General features: G+C 42.8%; 1 protein-coding gene across 1 annotated transcript; it reads left to right on the plus strand.

Annotated features, from left to right (window-relative positions):
* Positions 1–117: 117 nt before the first annotated feature.
* Positions 118–23,314, plus strand: CFAP96 (cilia and flagella associated protein 96). The gene is made up of 8 exons (XM_048847978.2): positions 118–285; positions 1,397–1,560; positions 3,522–3,741; positions 15,046–15,183; positions 15,268–15,343; positions 17,854–18,033; positions 20,812–20,984; positions 22,908–23,314. Exons 2-8 carry the CDS (start codon positions 1,464–1,466, stop codon positions 22,951–22,953), a joined length of 930 nt encoding a protein of 309 aa, XP_048703935.1. The 5' UTR covers positions 118–285; positions 1,397–1,463; the 3' UTR covers positions 22,954–23,314.

The following is a 23,314-nucleotide window of genomic DNA, read 5'->3' on the forward strand; positions in this document are numbered from 1 at the left end:
TGACAAGAGGGGACTACAATTCCCAAGGTGCAGCGCGGGTGCGCGGCGCGCGCAACCTCTGGACTATACCAACAGGACTCGACAGACCGGGGGGACAACACTGAAATGCTGTTCATGTGTTGTTGGACTTTCCCGAATCCAGAGTAACTGCATCAACAAAGAGTCCTGGGCAGAGTCCTGTACCTCTCAGAAGCTGCTGCTGCTGCTGCTGCCGCCGCCTGGGGATGCAGAGAGGAGGGGGCAGCCGCTGACCCTCTGCAACACACCTGGCGAGGTTGGTGTGAGGTGAGTGAGAAATCAGTCCAGACGTCCTCCTTAAAGCGTGTGCTGCGGATTATTCCCTCTCTATGCGGCTCACCTCAGCCACTGCAATTAACAGTCAGTCGTTACTGTAAAGGAAGATTTCATGCAAATTGTTTAATCATGCAAATATATGCAATAATTGATGCTGTAATGATATTTATGCATTGATTAGTCATACGCTACTGTAATTATAGTTACAAAAATATATTTACGTGTATGTAAACCGATGTAGTTATATTTGTGTGTTTGTATGTAACTGGTGGTTACATCATCATTTAAAATCAGTTTTTACTTTTTTAACAGTACATTGCAATTCTGCAACATCTTCCATCCAAAAAGCTTTACAAATATTAATACATTAAATTGCTCAACATCCCTGAGAGGCAGGTAAAATATATTATACACCATATATTCTTAATGCAGGGCTCAGTAGTCTCTTTATATGCTGATTAGGGGACCGATCCTGAGAAGAGCTGAGCACCCATAGCTACCATTGACCTCAATCATTTACATTTTTGAAGTCAGTGGGAATTGTAGCTGGTCAGCACTTCTCAGGATCAGGATTTAGGTTACCACAATAGGGATCCCAAAACTCCTTCACATCTCCTGTCTATTGTTAACCAAGGATGACTACAAAGCACAGCTGAAGGTAATCCAGAAAGCAAAAGGATATGCTATCCTGCATATCCTTACCATCGAACTGCACTACTCAGATCCCTGATCTCAATATTTTAAGGGTACTCGTTACCAAATTCTGATCCAGAGGTTTTAATAAGAGTTGAACCCAGTTACACCACAGATGAATGTGGGCCATATCTGTCTCATAATGGTTTTAAATTTGTTTTTTTAAAGGACATGTGTTAATGCTGGCTCTCTCCCAGACAGTCTAGTTCAGTCCTCTTCTCACCATCACCACCCCAGTTATGTCCTACTTTATAGATAGTGTTACATGCTGAGTACAACAGAAACTTAAAGGAATTGAGTGCTAATACTTTTGAACCAAAGAATCTCAGTACCATAATGGTACATTTTATTTTAAATGCTTAAACTTGTTGCAGACTTTGACTGTAACTCTATTTGTATGGCTTTGCAGTAAAAGAAGTGAGCATAAGAAAACATCTACATTTTCTAGTGTAGTGAAGTGTCACACAGAACCAACCATGCCTGGAGAAGGGAAATCTGACATGGAGAGGATTGGCCTCTTCAGTGAAATGGAGTATGTTACCATTGGAGATAAATATGTCACACATTATATGCGTAAGTACATTTCATTTTAGCAATAAGGATATTTCCAATAGCCGTCTAATCTGTCTTTCTACTGACTCACTGTTTTCTATTAGTCTTTTCAGAGACATCTGGGTTTTCTTAGTAACCAAAAAGCTCTCTATCTTTGCTCAGTGTGGCATAATCCATTTTTAGTAGAGGTCTGCTTAAATGTCACAATAAATGCAAAAAGAGACAGCATAAAAAAGGTAAACATTTTTCAGTTTAGCCGAGTTTTATGTATTAAGATTAATAAAAATATATGTGCTGCATTTTGTTGTCCAAGTTACAGATAAAATATACTATTGAAATTACTGGTCTTTACCTACCAGCTGGTGGGGAGTAGGTGTCACCTCCAGTGACTCATCCCCTTTCTCTATCATAATTGTGGAGATTTCCAGGGGCTGCTTTTCATCACACCATGGGATATAAGTGGTGGTAGGGTTCCAGCTGCTCCATGCAAAGACATTGCAAATGGATTTACTTTTAGACTTTTGGGATAGTACATATTCTTTTGGCTTTCCACATTGGGCATTCTTTCCCTTGGAAATGTCAACTCACAGATTGTGTAGCCCTCCAGCATTTGCACGTCCCAAATGAGGGCAGCATTTTTTAAAATTTATAATGTCCTTATGACTCAAATTTTAAATTAATAGCTGTGACTTTTGAGAAATGTAGATAAATTATGTAAAATTAGGTTAACAGGCGACCAATTAAAATTTATGAAACCCCTGACAAACCAGGTAAAGTAGATTACTCTATAGGATATGTATAGCATTTAATTACTTCTTTGAAATGAACATTTTAAGAAATTAGGTCCTTTGAAACTGTTTCCCAATTGTACTGAAAGAAAACAAAAAATGGGACACCAATTTTCTTTGTCAGTCAATATGCAAATTATCTTCATTATTTTGAATATTCTGCTAAAAGACTCAGCTGCAGAACAGCATTAATATGATGACTTAATCCAACAGTAAATTGCTCCACAGTTTTGCTCCTCGGTTATCTTTGTTTGCATTTGTAATGTTAAAACTGAACTGGCATTATGGAAAGCCTTATCTTCTCCTTACATGCCAATGCTGAGAGCAGGTAGTTTTTTCTGTGTGGCTGCTCCAACTGGCATTTCTGTTATAAGATTATGTTTTCAGTACTTTAAATTTAGTGGTAATCTTTTATTTCTTTGCTTGTAGTTGACCAATGTGCATAGGAGATTATATATTTATTTATTTATTTATTACTTAGGGCTGGATTCTTTCATCCTCACTCTTGTTCATTGGAACTACTCATGGTATTACTCATGATGAGTCCAGGATAACAGAGTTTGACCCTCAGTAAGAATCAGCCTTTGTGAAGTGATGTTCATAGATTCCAAGGCCAGAAGGGACAATTGTCTGACCTCCTGTGTAACACAGGCCATAGAACTTCCCCAAAACTAATGCCTAGCGCAGATCTTTTAGCAAAGCATCCAATTTTGATTTTAAAATGATCAGTGATGGAGAATCCATCATGACCCTTGGTAAATTGTTCCAATGGCTAATTATTCTCACTTAAAATATCACGCCTTATTTCCAGTCTGAATTTGTCTAGTTTCAACTTCCAGCCATTGGATCCTGTTATACCTTCCTCTTCTAGATAATGCTAGATGTTAGTGCAGAATAGTTATGGCCTCCCTCCAAAAGCTGCTAATAGCAATGGTATTTTTGTGTTATGGTGCATGCCACTAGAAACTTGACTGAGTCAAACAATTCATTTTTCATATATTAGGTTACTGAACAGTTGCCATATAGTATCAGCAATCAGTCACTACCACATGTGACTTACAGATGAAAGGTTCTGTATTGCATTATCAGCCCCTTTGAACCATCCATACCCAGTCTTCATTTTTAATTTCTAAATTTAAATTAAGAGAATCTGTAGAGTTAAGTGAATATTTACAATGCTTACTTGTTTTAAAGGCCCTTTCAATGAAGCTGCAAGCAAGAACAAACAAATGTTACCTGGGGGTACCAAAATGCTGTCAGCTCTTCAGGCAGGTTACTTTGAGCCTCAGTTTGTGAGGGTTTTCGAAGGTGAAGCCTACTCAAACCCTGTGCAACTAAGGAGGCGATATAGATTGGCAGAGTCAAAGAAAAATATGGGCAAAGCTTTCCTTCCAAGCAATGGAGTCAAACTGCCGTAAGTGTTGGGAAAGGCTGCCTTTTTTGTGTGTGTGTGCTGCATTAAAAATAATTTGTCACAACTTTTTTATAAAAGTTAACTGTTAACAAGAGTATGGTTTTGTTTTTATGAGAAGATATGTACAACATATGATAAAGAAGCAGTGTTAAAACACAGTACTGCCATAGTCCATACACCTAATAACCAACATAAACTTAAAGAGACATTAAAGATCTCTAGCAGAATATTGTGTGAAGCTAAGAGTACTGCATCATGGGAAATGGGACTAACAGAATCCACTATCCTGAATTTCTCTATTTCCATTGCCAGAGTTCCATTACCTTGGAGTTTTTATAATACCTAATATTAAAGCATGATCTCTCCTCAATGCTGGAGACAAATGGGCGCTACCAGGATAAAATCACTACCAATTGAAAACATCATGGGATGACACCTCTATGACTGAGTTGGTCAGAGGATACAGAGACATAAATAGCCTGCAGTGCATTTGATGTTTTGATGAAAATATTTATCTATCTGAACAAAGACCCCATGTAGCTTCACACAATTACAGTTAAAGCAAGAGTTCATGTATCTGTTATTGGGCTAAGCAGTTTTCCTGCTTTTGGGGCTTTTTAATAAAAATACAGACAGGCAGGGGGAAAAGTCTGTTATATTGAAAAATGTATGCTGTCCAATCCATTTATTAAAACACAAGGATTGTCTTAAAGGGATATTAAAAACTATGGGCCAGACTCTGGCAGGTATTTACAATCAGGCATAATGTCCCCACTCTGCTTCTGTGTCCCCAAATGTACACTTATCCTGTGTACACTGTAATGTATATGTGTCCATAATTAAGGCTAAGATTTTGTCAGGGATATTTTTAGTAAAAGTCACGGACAGGTCACAGGCAATAAAGAAAAATTCACAGAAGCCCGTGATCTGTCCGTGACTTTTACTAAAAATATCCCTGATAAAACGGGGAGCTCAGCTGCAGGGTCCCCACACCACTTGCAGATGTTGGGCAGCTGTGGGGGCTGCTTCAAGCTCTAGGGGTCCCTGCTGCCCTCAGTGGCTCAGAGCTCCCGGGTGACTTGCAACTGCGGCCCCACTGCCTGTGGCAGCTGGGAGCTTGTGGGGGCGGAAGGGCGCCACCCACAGAGGCAGGGAGCTGTGGGGAGACCCCGTTGCCCAATGCGGCCAGGAGCTGCAGCCCTGCCCCAGCTGATAGGGCTGACTTCCACAACCTCCATGAAAAAATTGTAGCCTTGTCCATAATATATAGGTGACTTTGTGCCTCACAAAGAGCCTACACCACTCTCTTCTTACTAGGAGTAGAGATAATCTTTGAGGGTGACTGTTTGCAGGGGATATTCAAAAGTCAAGGAATGCATACGGAATAATATCCAAATTATCATGTCTTTGCACTCTATACCACATTAATAATATGAGGAGAGCATATGGACACAGTTGGATTCTAAATAGCCATGTTTACTAACTATATATAAAAATATAAAGCCTAGCTACATATATACCCTGCTGCTTTGCCAGTGTTCTGGTGGCTTCTGCAGTACTCACTACACCAGTGGTCTCCAACCTTTTTACGCCCAAGATCGCTTTTTGAATATAAGGGCAACCCAGGATCTACTCCACCCCACTCACTCCATCCCCGCCTCTTTCCGTAGTTTGCTCTCCCCCACCCTCACTCACTTTCACCGGGCTGGGGCGGAGGGTTGGGGTTCGGGAGGGGATGCGGGCTCTGGGCTGGGGCCGAGGGGTTCGTAATGTGGGAAGGGTCTCTGGGCTGAGTGTGGGGCAGGGCATTGGGGTGCAGGAGGGGATGAGGGGTGCAAGCTCAGGGTGGGAGTTTGGGTGCACGAGGGGGCTCCGGACTGGGGCAGATTGTTGGGTTACAGGAGGGGGTGGGGGTGCTGGCTCTGGGAGGGGGCTCTGGGTTGGGGTGTGGCTCCTGCCAGGCAGCACTTATCTCCGGCAGCTCCCGGTTGGCGGTGCTGCATGGCTGCTGCTAAGGCAAGCTCCCTGCCTACCCCGGCCCCACTCCGCTCCCGGAAGGGGCCAACACGCCCCTGCGGTCCCTGGGGAGATGGCAGGCAGAAGGTGGCTCTGCACGCTGCTGCTCTCTGCAAGCACCGCCCCTGCAGCTCCCATTGATCACAGCTCCCCATTCCTGGCCAATGGGAGCTGCAGGGGCGGTGTTTGCAGGCAGGAGCAGCATGCGGAGGGAGACCCCTTCCACGCCCACCCCCGGGGCCACGCTGGCCACTTCTGGGAGCAGCGTGGGGCTGAGGCAGGCAGAGAGTCTTAGCGGCAGCCCTATTGTGCTACCGGAGATCGTGATCAACTGGGACATCCTCTAGGATCGACCAGTCGATCGCGATTGACCGGCTGCTGACCACTGCACTACACAAACCAGTTATTGGCTATGTCCAGTCATCTCTCTGTGGCTTGGGTTGTGAAAAGCTTGGAGAGTAGCCTCTTGTTCATTTTTTTGAGGAGCCAGGATTGGTCATTTTCTGCCATATGCTCTAGAAATACCATGGGTGTATATGCTATTTTGTTGATGCATACTTATGCACATAGGAAGCCAGAATTTGGCCATCTAAGTAGGGCTTTAATTTCACTTGTCTGTAGTTGGATTTTCCCATTTTTTCAAATGGAAGATTGCTAAAAAGTATCTCCCAGATATCAGAAGGCTTGGAGAGGAAATGGGGCTTCTTCAACCAAGAGTCATCTGGGCTGAGATTCTGTTAATGGCTGTGGTGTCTAGTGGGAACAGTGTACCTTATTTTCTTTTCCTGCACATTTCAGTATGCTTGAAAATCTGTTCATCATACACTTTGTCTGGTCATTCATCATAAATATCCAGGAACTGGCCCCTTTCATCTACCATGGACTGAATCACAATGAAGTAGAAGGCCCAGATCCTGGCCTGTGTCCAAGCTGTGCTCTGTTATGTGCGTACAAAGGTGGTTTTAAGCCATCTTTATGTCCCATTTCTCCACCGAGTTCTGAGTCCATCCTCTCTCCCCAGTGCAAAGTAGATCAGTCTCACACCATAGCCCCTCCACTAGAGAGGTTGGAAATCAGGTGGTTCTAGGAGCCTGTACAGTTGACCCATAAAGAGGGAATCATTCACTGACAGTTGAGCAGCCATAATGGGGATGTAGGAGCTGGTGTGTATATGCCTGTGCTATCTTTGGTGAGCAGAGAATGGGGAGGCGAGTGCTAGCCCACTATAGTTAAGGGAGACCCACTCAGTCAGACACTTCTGTTACCTCTGCGATATTTTCTATAGAAACCACCCCAACCCAATAGGATTTAATTGCCATGCACACCTAGCCCCGAGCTCAAGTCCGCTGAAGTCAATGGAAGGTTGCCTGTGCTACCTTAATTTGGCCCTCTTGTACATAGGCATTGGGGTACAGTGGTTACATAATCATAGAATCATAGAATATAAGGGTTGGAAGGGACCCCAGAAGGTCATCTAGTCCAACCCCCTGCTTGAAGCAGGACCAAATCCCAGTTAAATCATCCCAGCCAGGGCTTTGTCAAGCCTGACCTTAAAAACCTCTAAGGAAGGAGATTCTACCACCTCCCTAGGTAACGCATTCCAGTGTTTCACCACCCTCTTAGTGAAAAAGTTTTTCCTAATATCCAATCTAAACCTCCCCCACTGCAACTTGAGACCATTACTCCTCGTTCTGTCATCTGCTACCATTGAGAACAGTCTAGAGCCATCCTCTTTGGAACCCCCTTTCAGGTAGTTGAAAGCAGCTATCAAATCCCCCCTCATTCTTCTCTTCTGCAGGCTAAACAATCCCAGCTCCCTCAGCCTCTCCTCATAACTCATGTGTTCCAGACCCCTAATCATTTTTGTTGCCCTTCGCTGGACTCTCTCCAATTTATCCACATCCTTCTTGAAGTGTGGGGCCCAAAACTGGACACAGTACTCCAGATGAGGCCTCACCAATGTCGAATAGAGGGGAACGATCACGTCCCTCGATCTGCTCGCTATGCCCCTACTTATACATCCCAAAATGCCATTGGCCTTCTTGGCAACAAGGGCACACTGCTGACTCATATCCAGCTTCTCGTCCACTGTCACCCCTAGGTCCTTTTCCGCTGAACTGCTGCCTAGCCATTCGGTCCCTAGTCTGTAGCTGTGCATTGGGTTCTTCCGTCCTAAGTGCAGGACCCTGCACTTATCCTTATTGAACCTCATCAGATTTCTTTTGGCCCAATCCTCCAATTTGTCTAGGTCCTTCTGTATCCTATCCCTCCCCTCCAGCGTATCTACCACTCCTCCCAGTTTAGTATCATCCGCAAATTTGCTGAGAGTGCAATCCACACCATCCTCCAGATCATTTATGAAGATATTGAACAAAACCGGCCCCAGGACCGACCCTTGGGGCACTCCACTTGATACCGGCTGCCAACTAGACATGGAGCCATTGATAACTACCCGTTGAGCCCGACAATCTAGCCAGCTTTCTACCCACCTTATAGTGCATTCTTCCAGCCCATACTTCCTTAACTTGCTGACAAGAATACTGTGGGAGACCGTGTCAAAAGCTTTGCTAAAGTCAAGAAACAATACATCCACTGCTTTCCCTTCATCCACAGAACCAGTAATCTCATCATAAAAGGCGATTAGATTAGTCAGGCATGACCTTCCCTTGGTGAATCCATGCTGGCTGTTCCTGATCACTTTCCTCTCATGCAAGTGCTTCAGGATTGATTCTTTGAGGACCTGCTCCATGATTTTTCCAGGGACTGAGGTGAGGCTGACTGGCCTGTAGTTCCCAGGATCCTCCTTCTTCCCTTTTTTAAAGATTGGCACTACATTAGCCTTTTTCCAGTCATCCGGGACTTCCCCCGTAATCACATTTTTCCACATGACCCCTGCCTCATTTAGAGCACAAGATGGATGTTGCTCACTTAACGAACAGCAATTTGATATTTTGTTTTCTCCTTATTGTTCACCATGTGCCCTAGGCCTTATTTACTGCATACTATTGAAACCCACTATTGAAGACAGAATTATTAATTTACTCATGAGTTTGTCTTGGGTGCTTATCACTATAGTACCCAAGGGCTTCGTCTACATTAATGAAATTAACTTCACAAAACCCATATGAGGTGAGGGGGAGCAGAGGCACAGAGAGATTAAGGTAAAAAGTATTTACTAATTTTGGTTGCCCAATTTTAGACACTTAAGGACTCTGAAAAATGAGGTGCTAGCAATATATAATACTTTATATATTCAAGCACAGCTCTCACTGAATTCAGTTGCAGTTGTGAGGGCTCAGCACTTCTCCAAATAAGGTGTCAGGGCTTCAGATTGGGAACCCAGAAAATGAGAAACACATAATTAGTGATTGTCTCTGAAAAGTTTTAAAAAAGCAAACCGCAAAACTAAAATTCCATCATGTGGCATCACACTGACCCATGTGGTTCCTCAGCAGGCATGGAACCTTTAGTTCCACCACATACATCTCTGCCACTTGAGCTAGAGGGAGATAAGACGAACTTTTTGTCAGTGGGTTTCGTGAATATTGTTGACAGCAGAGGAGTCTTGGGTTTCATTCCGGGTTCTGGAAGGGAGTGTGCTCCAATAGGCACAGACGATTCTCTGCCTGTTTCTCCCAATCTTGATCTCTTCCTCTCCATCCCATTGAACCTGTCCTAGTCCCAGTCCTGTCTCTTCCTCATCCCTGCCTCTTTGTCCCAGTCCCATGCTCCTTACCTTTCCAGCCCCAGTCTCCACTCTTGAGGTTTCTCATCCCAGTCCCAGTCTCCCTGCCCAGAGAGTTCTGCTCTTCTCTCAGTTTGCTCTCCATGTCCCAGTCTTCCTCCAGACTTCCAGTCTCTTCCCCTCCCCACATCTATTCCAGTCTGCTTGCCCAGCCAGTCCTAGTTCCACCACTCCCACCCCAACTCCTTGTCCCCAGCAGGGCCGTGGACATAGGCACCCAGTTTCTATCTGCTGGAGGGTGCTCCCCCTGGCTCCGCGCAGGCCCTGCCCCCATTCCACTCCTTCCCTCAAGGCCCCACCCCTGTCCCACCCCGCCTCTTCCCCGTCCAGTTCTGCCCCCTCCCCTGAGCATGCTGCGCCCTCACTACTCTTTCCACCCCCACAGTGCCCAGTCCAGATGCCACAAAACAGCTCATCAGCAGTAGGCGCTGGGAAGGAGGGGGATGCGCTGATCAGCGGGGCCTGCAGGAAGCGCTGGGGGCAGGGGGACATTGGTAGGGGGGGCTCCTCCTCGCCCCCCGCCCACCTCCTCAGGAAGCACAGGACCCTCCAAAGCGTGGGGCCCGGGGTAGTTGCCACAATGTGCCATACCCTAGGGATGGCTCTGGTCCCCAGTTTCCTTGCCCAGTCAATCCCAGTCTCCACCATGCCCAGCTCCTCATCTGATTTGATCTCTCCTCTTCCCCCTCCCACTACCTCCTTGTCCCAGTCTCCTTCTCTGGGGTCCTCATCCAATCTCAGATTCCCCCCATGTTCCCTCCCTGGCTGCTTGTCTCATCCCCTCTACCCAGCCAGTCCCAGTTCCTCCCTCCCTCCCCGCAATTCCTCATCTCATCTCAGTGTTCTCCACTCCCCAGCTAACGGGCTTCCAGTTTTCTTCCTCTGTTCCCTTACTAGCTTCCAGTCACAGCCTCTACTTCCCCCCTAGCTCCCAGTCTCCTTGCCCAAGCATTTCCTGTGCCCCCAGTCCCAGTGTCTTTGCACAACCAGTCCCAGTCTCTCCCTCCAACTCCCTGTCACTGTTTCTCCCCCTCCACCTCCAGTCTCACCAGTCTTCTTGCTCTAATCTAGTCCTTCCCATCCCTCCTGGCCTGGATTTTCTCCTCCGTGCATTAGAATCAGATAGGTTCCCCCACCATGCTGTCTGGGTGCCAGCAGCAGGGTGATCCAGAGCTGAGGAGAAACTGCCTACTGCTCTCAGTTGCAGTGCCCAACCCCACCCCAGCCTCGAGCAACTAGGAGCAGCTGTTACAAGGAAAGTCTTTCTGAATTCCTGTAGTTCTGGGCTGGAGGATGCTCAATTGCTCTGTGGGGATGGTGCATGTGCAGTCTGGTCAGCACTAGGAGATGTGAGAGGCTGAGTACGCCCAGGGAGGATGGAATCTTTGGAGATTTTAGCTGTTTATCTTTAGCTAGTCTCTACCGAGCATTTGCAAACTGTAGTTTTTTTAAAGGTTTATAATTTGCCCAAATTCAACTCTATTTTTATAGGGATAACCAAATGTCCATTCCTGACACAAAAGCCACCCTTTGCTGAATTTCAAGTCCCTGCTCCAAAGCAGTGGTTCTCAACCTTTCAGGAAACTGATTTGTCTTACATACCCAAGTTTCACCTCACTTATAAACTACTTACAATATCAGACATAAAAATACAAAAGTGTCACAGCACATTACTACTGAAAAATTGCTTACTTTCTTATTTTTACCATATAATTATAAAATAAATCACAACTCCCATTTTGAGAATTCCTGATATAGTATATAAAGCAGTATAAACAAGTAATTATCTGTATGAAATTTTAGTTTGTACTGACTTCTTTTCATGTAGCCTGTTGTAAAACTAGGCAAATATCTAGATGAGTTGATGTACCCCCTGGAAGACCTCTGTGTATCCCTGGTTGAGAACCACTGCTCTAAAGCATGGGGGCACCAGAGCATTTCAAAGAAAAGGTAGCCAGACTTTTTCACTGTGGGCAAAACAATTTTTTTCCTCCCTAAATTTAAAATTAATTTGTTTTAAAGTATTTTTAAAGAAATTGTAGTTAGAAAAATGGGCTATTTATCAAAACAATTTATCTTTCTCTAGCCTCATTCTCCAAAATGACACAGCCATTTTGGCTGAAATGGTATAGAAAAAAATCAGCTTCAAAGAGACACTTGACATGGAAAATGTCATTCTGAATGTTTAAAGTTTGGCAAAGTTATAAACAACTGAAAATGGGTCTTATAATTGTAGTTAGGAAAATGAGCTATTTATCCCCGACTGGGAAAACCGAGAAATCTGCTGCTTGCCAGGAGCTAGGATTCACGGTGTGACGGAGAGACTGCTAAGACTCATCAAGCCCTCAGATCGCTACCCCTTCCTGCTTCTCCACGTGGGCTCCAGTGATTCTGCCAAGAATGACCTTGAGCGGATCACTGCACACTAAGTAGCTCTGGGAAGAAGGATAAAGGAGTTTGAGGCGCAAATGGTGTTCTCGTCCATCCTCCCTGTGGAAGGAAAAGGCTCGGGTGGAGACCGTCGAATCGTGGAAGTCAACGAATGGCTACGCAGGTGGTGTCGGAGAGAAGGCTTTGAATTCTTTGACCATGGGATGGTGTTCCAAGAAGAAGGATTGCGAGGCAGAGGCGGGCTCCACTTAACAAAGAGAGGGAAGAGCATCTTCGCAAGCAGGCTGGCTTACCTAGTGAGGAGGGCTTTAAACTAGGTTCACTGGGGGAAGGAGACCAAAGCCCTGAGGTAAGTAGGGAAGTGCGATACCAGGAGGAAGTACGAGAAGGAGAGCGTAAGAGGGGAGGACTCCTGCCTCATACTGAGAAAGCAGGACAATCAGCAAGTTATCTTAAATGCCTATACACAAATGCAAGAAGCCTGGGAAACAAGCAGGGAGAACTGGAAGTCCTGGCACAGTCAAGGAATTATGATGTGATTGGAATAACAGACTTAGTGGGATAACTCACATGACTGTCATAGATGGATATAAACTATTCAGGAAGGACAGGCAGGGCAGAAAAGGTGGGGTAGTTGCATTGTCTGTAAGAGAGCAGTATGACTGCTCAGAGCTCCAGTATGAAACTGCAGAAAAACCTGAGAGTCTCTGGATTAAGTTTAGAAGTGTGAGCAACAAGGATGATGTCATGGTGGGAGTCTGCTATAGACCACCAGACCAGGGGGATGAGTTGGATGAGGCTTTCTTCAGGCAACTAACAGAAGTTATTAGATCACAGGCCCTGGTTCTCATGGGGGACTTCAGTCACCCCGATATCTGCTGAGAGAGCAATACAGCAGTGCACAGGCATTCCAGGAAGTTTTTGGAAAGTGCAGGGGACAATTTCCTGGTGCAAGTGCTGGAGGAACCAAGCAGGGGCAGAGCTCTTCTTGACCTGCTGCTCACAATTAGTAGGGGAGGCAAAAGTGGATGGGAACCTGGGAGGCAGTGACCATGAGATGGTTGAGTTCAGGATCCTGACACAAGGAAGAAAGGAGAGCAGCAGAATACGGACCCTGGACTTCAGAAAAGCAGACTTTGACTCCCTCAGGGAACTGATGGGCAGGATCCCCTGGGAGAATAACATTAGGGGGAAAGGAGTCCAGGAGAGCTGGCTGTATTTTAAAGAATCCTTATTGAGGTTGCAGGGACAAACCATCCCGATGTGTAGAAAGAATAGTAAATATGGCAGGCGACCAGCTTGGCTTAACAGTGAAATCCTTGCTGATCTTAAACACAAAAAAGAAGCTTACAAGAAGTGGAAGATTGGACAAATGGCCAGGGAAGAGTATACAGATATTGCTCAGGTATGCAGGAGTGAAATCAGGAAGGCCAAATCACACTTGGAGTTGCAGCTAGCAAGAGATGTTAAGAATAACAAGAAGGGTTTCTTCAGGTATGTTAGCAACAAGAAGAAAGTCAAGGAAAGTGCGGGTCCCTTACTGAATGAGGGAGGCAACCGAGTGACAGAGGATGTGGAAAAAGCTAAAGTACTCAATGCTTTTTTTGCTTCTGTCTTCACGAACAAAGTCAGCTCCCAGACTACTGCACTGGGCAGCACAGTATGGGGAGGAGGTGACTAGCCCTCTGTGGAGAAAGAAGGGTTCAGGACTATTTAGAAAAGCTGGACGAGCACAAGTCCATGGGGCCAGATGCACTGCATCCGGGGGTGCTAAAGGAGTTGGCAGATGTGATTGCAGAGCCATTGGCCATTATCTTTGAAAACTCATGGCAATTGGGGGAGGTCTGGGATGACTGGAAAAAGGTTAATGTAGTGCCCATCTTTAAAAAAGGGAAGAAGCAGGATCTGGGGAACTACAGGCCAGTCAGCTTCATCTCAGTCCCTGGAAAAATCATGGAGCAGGTCCTCAAGGAATCAATTTTGAAGCACTTCAAGAGAGGAAAGTGATCAGGAACAGTCAGCATAGATTCACCAAGGGCAAGTCATGCCTGACAAACCTAATTACCTTCTATGATGAGATAACTGGCTCTATGGATGATAAACAAGGAGTAATGGTCTCAAGTTGAAGTGCGGGAGGTTTAGGTTGGATATTAGGAAAAACTTTTTCACTAGGAGGGTGGTGAAGCACTGGAATGGGTTACGTAGGGACGTGGTGGAATCTTCTTCCTTAGAGGTTTTTAAGGCCTGGCTTGGCAAAGCCCTGGCTGGGATGATTTAGTTGGGGATTGGTTCTACTTTGAGCAGGGGGTTGGACTAGATGACCTCCTGAATTCCCTTCCAGCCCTGATATTCTATGATTCTGTTATCACTTTTTGAAGTTCTTCCAACTTTTGTTTTCTATAATAGCAAAATCCCAAATTTGTTTGCCATTGCCTTTGATGATTAGCAATGCCTTTCACTAGTTGGGGGGCACTGATGGAAGTTTTATATATTAATATTTGTTTTCATATGTTTACATGGCTGATGTCGGCTGTTATAAAATATGTGTAAGAGCCTGCATGCTCTTTAATAAAATGCATATTGGGGACATGTATAGTTGAAGCTAATTCCTTACAGGGGTCTTAAGCCCCATATCAGGAAATTGCTCTGAAGACCCTGGCTACCTGGGCCTGAGAGTACCTCTTCATTCTTAAAAAGTGTTGGGAAAACATACAGTAGGAAATTCAATACAAAAAATGTTGGTAAAATATAATTAAGGTTGTAAATATCTAAAAATACCCTTAATATAAGGTTGACATAAAAACAACAACAGTGAAAAGCAGGAACATGTTAAAAGAAAATGTAAAGCAAACAAACCAAAAGCCAAACATTGACGAGTGTGGACATGCACAACTAAGGTGCCCCAAAACTTTAACTCTGTCCCCATCTACTCCCACTGTGTGCCTCTACCACACTGTGTATAGGATCGTTGTTGTACATGCGGAATGAACAGAACCTCAACTTTTGTATGTTTACTCCAAAAATGTTAGTTGCTTGTTTTTCAATTAATATCATTCAGAATTTTGAAGCTATAGAGCACTGAATGGGTACTAATTATTAATTTATTGTTACTAACAATAATTATTGTATTATGTGTTTATTTTATATTTCAGATGCGGAGTGGGTACTTATTATGGAACTATAGGTGGTCCATATCCATTCTTCAGTGCACAACTAAAAGGGAAAACAGCATATGCTCCTCCTGGAAAGAACCTTTACACAAATCCTGGAAAGAAAGGAACTGGATATGGGTAAAACATTCAGTATAATTCCCTGAACAGCATTTCATTAAATGCTGAACTTTGAAGTCACCATTACTAATTTTCTTTACACAGATATCCAAATCTTACCATAGGTAAACAGTATCCACACTCAAGTGAGGTGTATGAAATCGGAAAAATGAATGCAAAGGTAAAACTATTCAGTAACTTTATTTAATCACTATTTGCAAACAGGATTTTTTTGCAAAAATATTTCCTGTGGTTTTTCTTTTAGCCTAAAGCAACCAGTATTAATTTATTTGCCAAGTGGACTGCAGATAAATTGCCTTTTTTGTTAAATATATCATTCCTTTCCCTCTTAGTCACTCCAGCACAGAGTCCTATTGCTTGGGCTATGCAGTGGGCTAAGGATTTGACCCAAAGTATTGAATTCAGAGAGAGAAAGAGAGACCCAAATTAATTTTTATTTATTTATTTATTTTTATTTGTATTGTGGTAGCTCCTAGGAACCCCAGTCATGGGCTGGGACTCTATTTTATCAGGGGCTGTTCAAAAATAGAGCATATCGTCTGTATTTCACTAAATAACTTAGTAAATATGAGAAGGCTGCTATATTTATATGTATCAATCTCACTAATATTGTATATTTTCATCATATATGGGGAACAATGATAGCTGAAAGAGGGCTTTTTTGCCATAGGAATAAGTATTTTTGAGCTTTATATTTTTACCACAAACTAATATCTTTTTGGAGTTAAATTGAGATTTTGAGGTAAAAAATACAGTAAAAGTTGTTTTATCCAGCATATTGGGGGAATGGGGGTGCCCAGTAAGTGAAAAATGCCAGTTAACTAACAGGGAGGCAGTTTGGGTGTGGCAGGGAGCTCAGGGCAGCAGGTTGGGGCATGGGAGGGGTTTCAGGGTGCCGGATCCAGGGGGTGCTCACCTCAGGCAGCTCCCTGTCCTGCCCACTCTGAGGCAAAGTTGCGGCAGGCGCCTGCAGGCACTGCCCCCGCAGCTCCCATTGGCTGTGGTTCCCAGCCAATGGGAGCTGCGGAGCTAGTGCTCAGGGCAGGATGGTGGCAGCATGCAGAGCTGCCTGCCGTACCTCCGCCTAGGAGCAGCCAGGACAGGTCGCTGCTTGTGAGGAGCCGCCCAAGGTGAGCAGCCCCCAGATCTGGCACATTGCACCCCCATCCCCCTCCTGCACCCAAACTCCCTCCCAGAGCCCACGCTCCACACCCCCTCCCGTGCCCCAACCCACTGCCGGCCCCGCGCCAACCAAACTATAAACCGGAATTTCAGTGAAGATCAGAAATGCTAGTTTATAGAGCTTTCCAGTTGGTGAAGAGCCAGATAAAACAGCTTTTACTTTACTTATATTATAAGTTTCAGCATCAAGAATGGGGTTTTGTTTGCCACTAATTCACATTTGGGTTAGAAAGGTTAATTTTTTATTAGTTTGAATGACCCAAATTGCAAATTTTTTTGGTAGTTTGGGCCCAAGTTGCAAAGTTCAGATCCAGAACTGAACCCTGTGAAGTCTGAGTGTGTTTAGATTTAGGGTTTGTGTGGGGCTCATCTCTGATTAGAAACATGTAACATAATACAAGTCCAACCAGAAATAGGGGAGGAGCTATCCAGAATGACTAAGGGCTTGTCTACACTACCGCTTAAGTCAATGTAACTTACATCATTCAGGGCATGAAAAAACCACCCCCCTCAGTGACATAAGTTACATCGACTTAAAGCGGTGTCTATACTGGTCTATGTTGATGGGAGACACTCTCCTGCCGACATAGCTTCCACCTCTCATTGAGGTGGAGTAATTACATCGATGGGGGAGTGCTCTCCTGTTGATGAAGCACGTCTTCACTAGATGCGCTGATACAGCACAGTAGTGAAGACAAGACCTAAGTTTCACACTGTCACCACACTGGCCTCCACACAAGTTCTCTGTTCAGCTCTTCAAATAGAACACAAAAGAGAAATATCAGGGACTGAATGGAGTTAGAGAATGAAGTATCCTTTTGGTCTTAGAGGTGGTTGGTCTCTACAAGTCAACCCGTAGCCGGTCATTGTGGTGAAGCTGGAGGATAAATAAAGGACCTAATTCTCCTGGGTTGTCAATCTGGCACATCATGCAAGCTCTAAATTTAAATTTAAAAAAGGTGTACCACCAATTGTATAACTCCCCAAATCCTGTCTTCTCCTTATGCAGTAGAAGCACATTGTTTTGGTTGCCACAGGTACCTCTGTCCTCTGAAGAAGGGCAACATTTGTTTCTTATTCATTAAGCAGTGAAAATTTGTTCCCCATCATTAGCATGAATTAGCAAGGTTGTACTGTATTTGTAATGTTAAAGTCCATACATGTACCATGTGTCCTTTAGTTAATTTGAGATCTTAAAGAGTTTTTTAATTTACTTATTTTAAGAAGTCCTTAAATTCTTCTTTTAGTGTGTCATAGTTTCCTAGCATTTGTTGTTCTCAATGGATTGTTTCGTTATGCATTATGTTGTGCCAAAGGTATATGTAGAAGCCAGGATTAACATTGGCAGAGGAAATTACATTAAATACATTGCTAAAAGTAAGTTTTTTTTTCAACATTGAATTTAAATCTCTTTTTATTTTTTTCTATTCAGAATAATCTGAGGTAAAAATGCCCAAGGTAATACCTTTAAAACTACTTATTTTACAGAAGGTGCATGAAGACCATTTGCGTTTGGTTAAAGGAGGGCCTTTCAAGTTAAATCTCTATCCTCGGGAATATTTTGACATAAATCCATATCTTGATGATAAACCTTTGGCACCAGCTAAGAAACCAACCCCAGAAAAGCCAGTTGCACACCCCTTTAAACCAAGTTCTCCTGCTAAAAAGGTGAGTCTGCTCTCTTTAAGTACTGTAGCAAAAAGTGAAAATCAAAATATTTGGTGGTGTTCTTGTAGAAAGTTTAAATCATATTGTATAGAAGACAAAAATCGTAGAAGAGTAGGATTGGAAGAGACCTCAGTAGGTCATCTAGTCTATTCCCCTTCACTCAAGACAGGACTACGTAATAACTAGACCAGAGGGTCTCAAACTGTGGTCCGCAGACCACCTGTGAACTGCGAACTCCATTCAGGTGGTCCGCAATAGTTCCCTCTAAGGTGCGCGCCTGGGAAGAAGAACTTAAGTGCCTGCTACAGGAGTCCTGGACAGAAACCCAGGGTAGAGGTTGGGATTGGGTTCCCCTACGGACAGCCAATGAAAATCCTGGTGAAGCCCCTGGACAAGGCTTATTATGTTGGATCATATTAAAGAAGTTCTGTATTAAAATCACAAATGAGTTTGATTCCCCAGAGTTTAAATTCCAGGGTATTACTAATTAAGAGGTCTCTTGGGTTTTGGTACTGTTTCTCTCCCTCTATGTGTGAAACTTGCAAGCTGCTAATTGTGTTAGTACATTCTAAGACAGAGTCTATTCTCAAAGCAATTCACAGAGAGAGAGACTCAAAACAATACTCTAACAACAGAAACAGCACCCAGAGACTCCCCACCCTTTTGTTGTATTAACAATTGTGATTAAAATAGAGATAGAGGATGTATGTGGATGGATGCTTGGTGTGGATAATAACTGAATGATCAGGGAGGTGCCAGCCTAAGAATCCAGTGTCCATCGGCTGAAGAAGGCGTCAAGTGGAAATAACCAGAGGACCCCCGGAGGGCAGACTGGAATCCACCCAGCAGCCTCAAGAATGGGAGAACCAAAGAACAAGATAACATCTTGGAGCCGTCAGGAATGTGCTATCTGCTGATTGATTCAGCAACAGCATGATGAAGCAATTCTCATAGACTGCGATAGGAAGAAATTCCTATAAAAATAGACTCTAAAAAGTGAGAACTTTGGGGTCTGATTCTGCAAACCAACTTCCAGGAGCATCAGATGAGCATCTGACAAGGCCCTGCTCCCTCCTCATGTCCAGGCCACCTGGCCAGTGGCTTGGCATGAGCAACTCTAAGGCTGGTAACTATGATAACAACCTTGCAGAACCTGTGTGTGTGTGTGTGTTTGTATGAATGAATGTGAGAATAAATTTGAGATTGAATGGAATGTTATAACTATAACTAACTGCTTACTATGATTCTTTCTGTATTCACAGTAAATGTGGTATTTTGCCTTTTTCCCTTTAATAAGATCCTGCTGGTTTTTATTTTATTGGTACAACAGTAAGGCCCAGTGGGCCTAGAGTTGTACTGTTATTGGACTGAACTCTGACTTACCCCTGAAAGTGGGAGGCTAAAAAGTGACCTGGCTGGAGGTATAAGTCACCAGACTAAGGAGGGCACTAGCAGATCTGAATGGTGGGGTCAGTAAGGTTAGAGAGAGGAAAACCCTGACAGTGCTGCACCAAGCCACAAGGTGGTTCACTGGCTGGTGAGTCACTTTGTCATATAACCCATGTTCTAAATAACTTGAAAAAGGCTTATCTTTAAAATCAGCACAGAGCAATTGTTAAAATTTAGTTAATCAAATTTATATGTAAAGTTGCCCGTTTTCGACCAGAGCAGCTAGTCAGAGTTCGAGGCCCTGGGGATGTTCCAGTTGGAAGTATAAATTGATGGAGTCTGGTATTTTCCTTGATACACTCTTGTTTATTTACAAGGAATGAACAAAATCCTGTGTCTCTGAACGCAGAAAGAATCAAGAACAAAAGGAACAGTTTCTTTGCTTACAGCCCCCAAGCCAACCCCAGACCCAAAGCTCACTCTCTAGCTTGTTCTAGAGTCATGCTGTGCTTACAGGCTCCTGCTTGGTTTTCTTGCCTTTCCCTCTCTCTATGTTCTTGTCTGTCCTTAATTTCTATATGCTCGCTCCTCACACACACCCTCTACTCAAACAATACTCAGCCAAAAGCTCCTGGGCAGGTTCAAACATGCCTTTTGTCTTGGGTGGGGGTTTATGCTTACAGTTATGTTAACTGAAGGGTGAGTTCACACCTATCAATCTGAATGAGGTTTTAACTCACTGTTAACAAGGTTTCACCCAGTTCATAACAGTAGGAATAAAATAAGATAACTCCTCCGCCTAGCACTCGTCTGAAGGACTCAGAACTGTGCAGCGCCCCCAAATCTGAGAACACCAGGATGCAGGTGGTACCACCCCTTCCTCACCCTTCTCATTGCTGTTCTAGTGGGAGGGCTGGTAGAGACTAGCCAGTGTTGCAACTACAACCATATTGTCTAGTGCTCTGGGCATGGTTAGGCAACATGTTGATATTAATGCTTGAATCCTGCCATATGGTATCACTATTGGTACCACCATTGGAGCTGTACTGATGGGAACCAGTGGTGATCTTTATCGGTTCTGTTTTTGCCACAATAAAACCCTACATTTTAATTTTTTTTTACAATCCCCTTTATATTTTTAAAATTCTTTCCTCATAATCCAGGATATATAGAAAAGAGTTTGTCCAATCAAGTATTCACCGATGTAATTATGTAAATTTTCTTAACAGTTTCCTGTTGACTTTAAACATGTGGTATGTGGTTTTCTGATATGTACATAATATGATGTGATTTGCCATGCCGTGTTCTGGGTTACCTTTGTACGGAAAAATACAGTTAAAGCAATTGTACTGTAAATTAGCACTTTGAAACTTTCCTTTTCTTTTCCAGGCAGGAGGCATGAAAGCAGGAACATTCGATTCTTATCCTTCGCATTCTGCTGAGCCCTATGTGGTTAAATATTCTAAGCCCATCACAACTAATAAAGAAGGACGGATTTTTCATCCTCCCCCTGGATCAAAAAGCAGGCCTTCTACAAGTATAATGGCTTTAAATGTCACAAGGTAAGCACTTTACATTTACTTTGATATTTCATATTTATAGTTTATAAAATAGTAAGAATTTTTTAAATAAAAAAGTAAATAAAAGTCAGTAGTGTTTCTTTCCCCTGTGAACAATTAGTTAATGACAAAAGGATAAGACACATATAGACGAAATAATTTTCAGAATTTGTTCCTCCTCTTTTGTATATTCTGATTAATTTAAAATGAAATTATGTACGTGTTGACCTTAAGAAGCTGTATGATATGATATCATTGACCTGCTCTGTTCTGATTCTGATATCCTCTGCCCTTGCTACAATGTACAGAGAACCAGGAACATATCTTTATTAAAAATAAAACAGACTTTTTTGTTTCTATTGTATATGTGAAATAAAATTGGCTCCCTCTGGTGGCCAACATAAAACCTGTAATAATGGCTAATCAAAGCCAGTACAGCCTGGAGCATGGTATTTAAATTGGGACTCTGATAGTTGCTAATTTCTGAGTGCTTTACTTTGCAACATTAACATTCTTTTAGTATAGGTTTATATACAGTCCATTTCTTAAAGTCCTTGTGTTATGTTGTTTATATTTAGAATATATTTGGTCTCAGTCCTCATTTGTCAAAACTCAAGAATTCACAGTAAATAAACAATTAGATTGTTTTCTTTAGTTTCTCGTAGCAAAACATTTTCAAGAGCAGACACCTAATATTTGCATACAGATCAATTAACTACACATGCAACTATGATTTTTGCACGCACACCTGTGTAGTGCGAAACATTGTAGGGGAACTCCAGATTAGCTGCACACTCTTGAAAATTTGACACATAGGAATGTGTTTCACATTTGTGATTTAGATTTTTTTTTAATCTTCACGTTGAAAGTATATAATATTCTTCCCCATCATGTCCGCCACCAAATGCTCTTCTAATTGCCCTCCTTTTCCCACGATGCCCAGATGCTGGAGGTGAGCAGCCCTGTTGCGTTGCAGAGCCAGTTCTAAGTTTTTATTTATACCGATAAGGCTAAACCAGAATGTTTGATGCTCCACATATACCTTTATTAATTATTGAAACTAAGGCCTATCTACACACAAATGTTGTACTGTTTTAAAGTGGTACACATCCTTTTCCCAGTGTGGATGCAGTTATACTAGATAAAGGTGCTCTATACCAGTATATCTTAATCCCCCTTCCATAAGGTAAGATGTTATAAGGCACCTTTGTACTAGTGTAACTGTGTCCACACTAGAGGTTCTACCAATATAACTATTTCAGTAAAAAGTTACACCCCTGTTTGAAATAGTTATTCTGGAACAAAAAACGTATTTAGACTAGGCCTTAAACTTTAAAGATGGGTAACTGGTAGTAAAGTGCCATTGACTGCTGCCAGAAGCAGTCAGGATGGGCTTGTTGAAAGTAATAGACAGAACTATTAAATCTGACATAAGCACTAGGGAGAGAAATGGAATATAGTATTTCAAACTATCTCCCATGTATTCCATCCTAAAGAAATCTAAAGAACGCAGTTTAATTTATTTTCTCATACTATTACTTCTCTTGAGTTTTGGGAGATAACGGTGATACCAAACTTATTCTATGAAAATCATAGCTCATAAACATTAAGAAATGCAATGAGCAATGTTTTGTCACAATATTCGCTTTCACATTGCTTTACAAGTCTTTGTTTTTTCCCTGAAAAGCTAATGCTCTGATATTTAGACCATGATCCTACAATTGAATTTGCTAGCATGGATTCCTGCATTCGTGCAGAGCCCTGTTGAAATCAGTGGGACTTTCCAGAGGTGCAGGGATCCATGCTTATGGATCCTGCTGCAGGACTGGAGGCACAGTTTGTTTTGTTTTAGCAAAAGTTGTCTTTAGATCTAATATACTTGTGATTGGCACATCTAATGGAAGCTTTGTTTCACTTCAATTTCAGATCGCTAAATGTAATGAACTACAAGACTACACACTTGATATATTAGCTTTGAATAGTGGGATAAAGAATACACTTCTTGGACTTCGTAAACTGTAACAATTCAATGATTAAAGGGCATTTGAAGTAAATAAAACTTTTGTGGAAGATAGAATTCAGTCAAATAAGGCAAACCCAGATTTTAATTGTATCCTATTTGAGACTATAGTTTATAAATACATAAATTATGTACAAATTATATTTGTTTAAAGTGTGAAATTAAACTATATTGATACAAATTTTATAGTTTACTTGTATCGTTGGAGAGATTTATATATCGAACATACACACCTAAAAAAGTATTTTAGATTTTAAGTTTTTATATAAATGTTATGATGGTGGCATCAATAAACAGCAATTACCTCTTCTGA

The sequence above is a fragment of the Caretta caretta genome, chromosome 4 (assembly GCF_965140235.1).
Source record: "Caretta caretta isolate rCarCar2 chromosome 4, rCarCar1.hap1, whole genome shotgun sequence".
Lineage (NCBI taxonomy): Eukaryota > Metazoa > Chordata > Testudines > Cheloniidae > Caretta > Caretta caretta.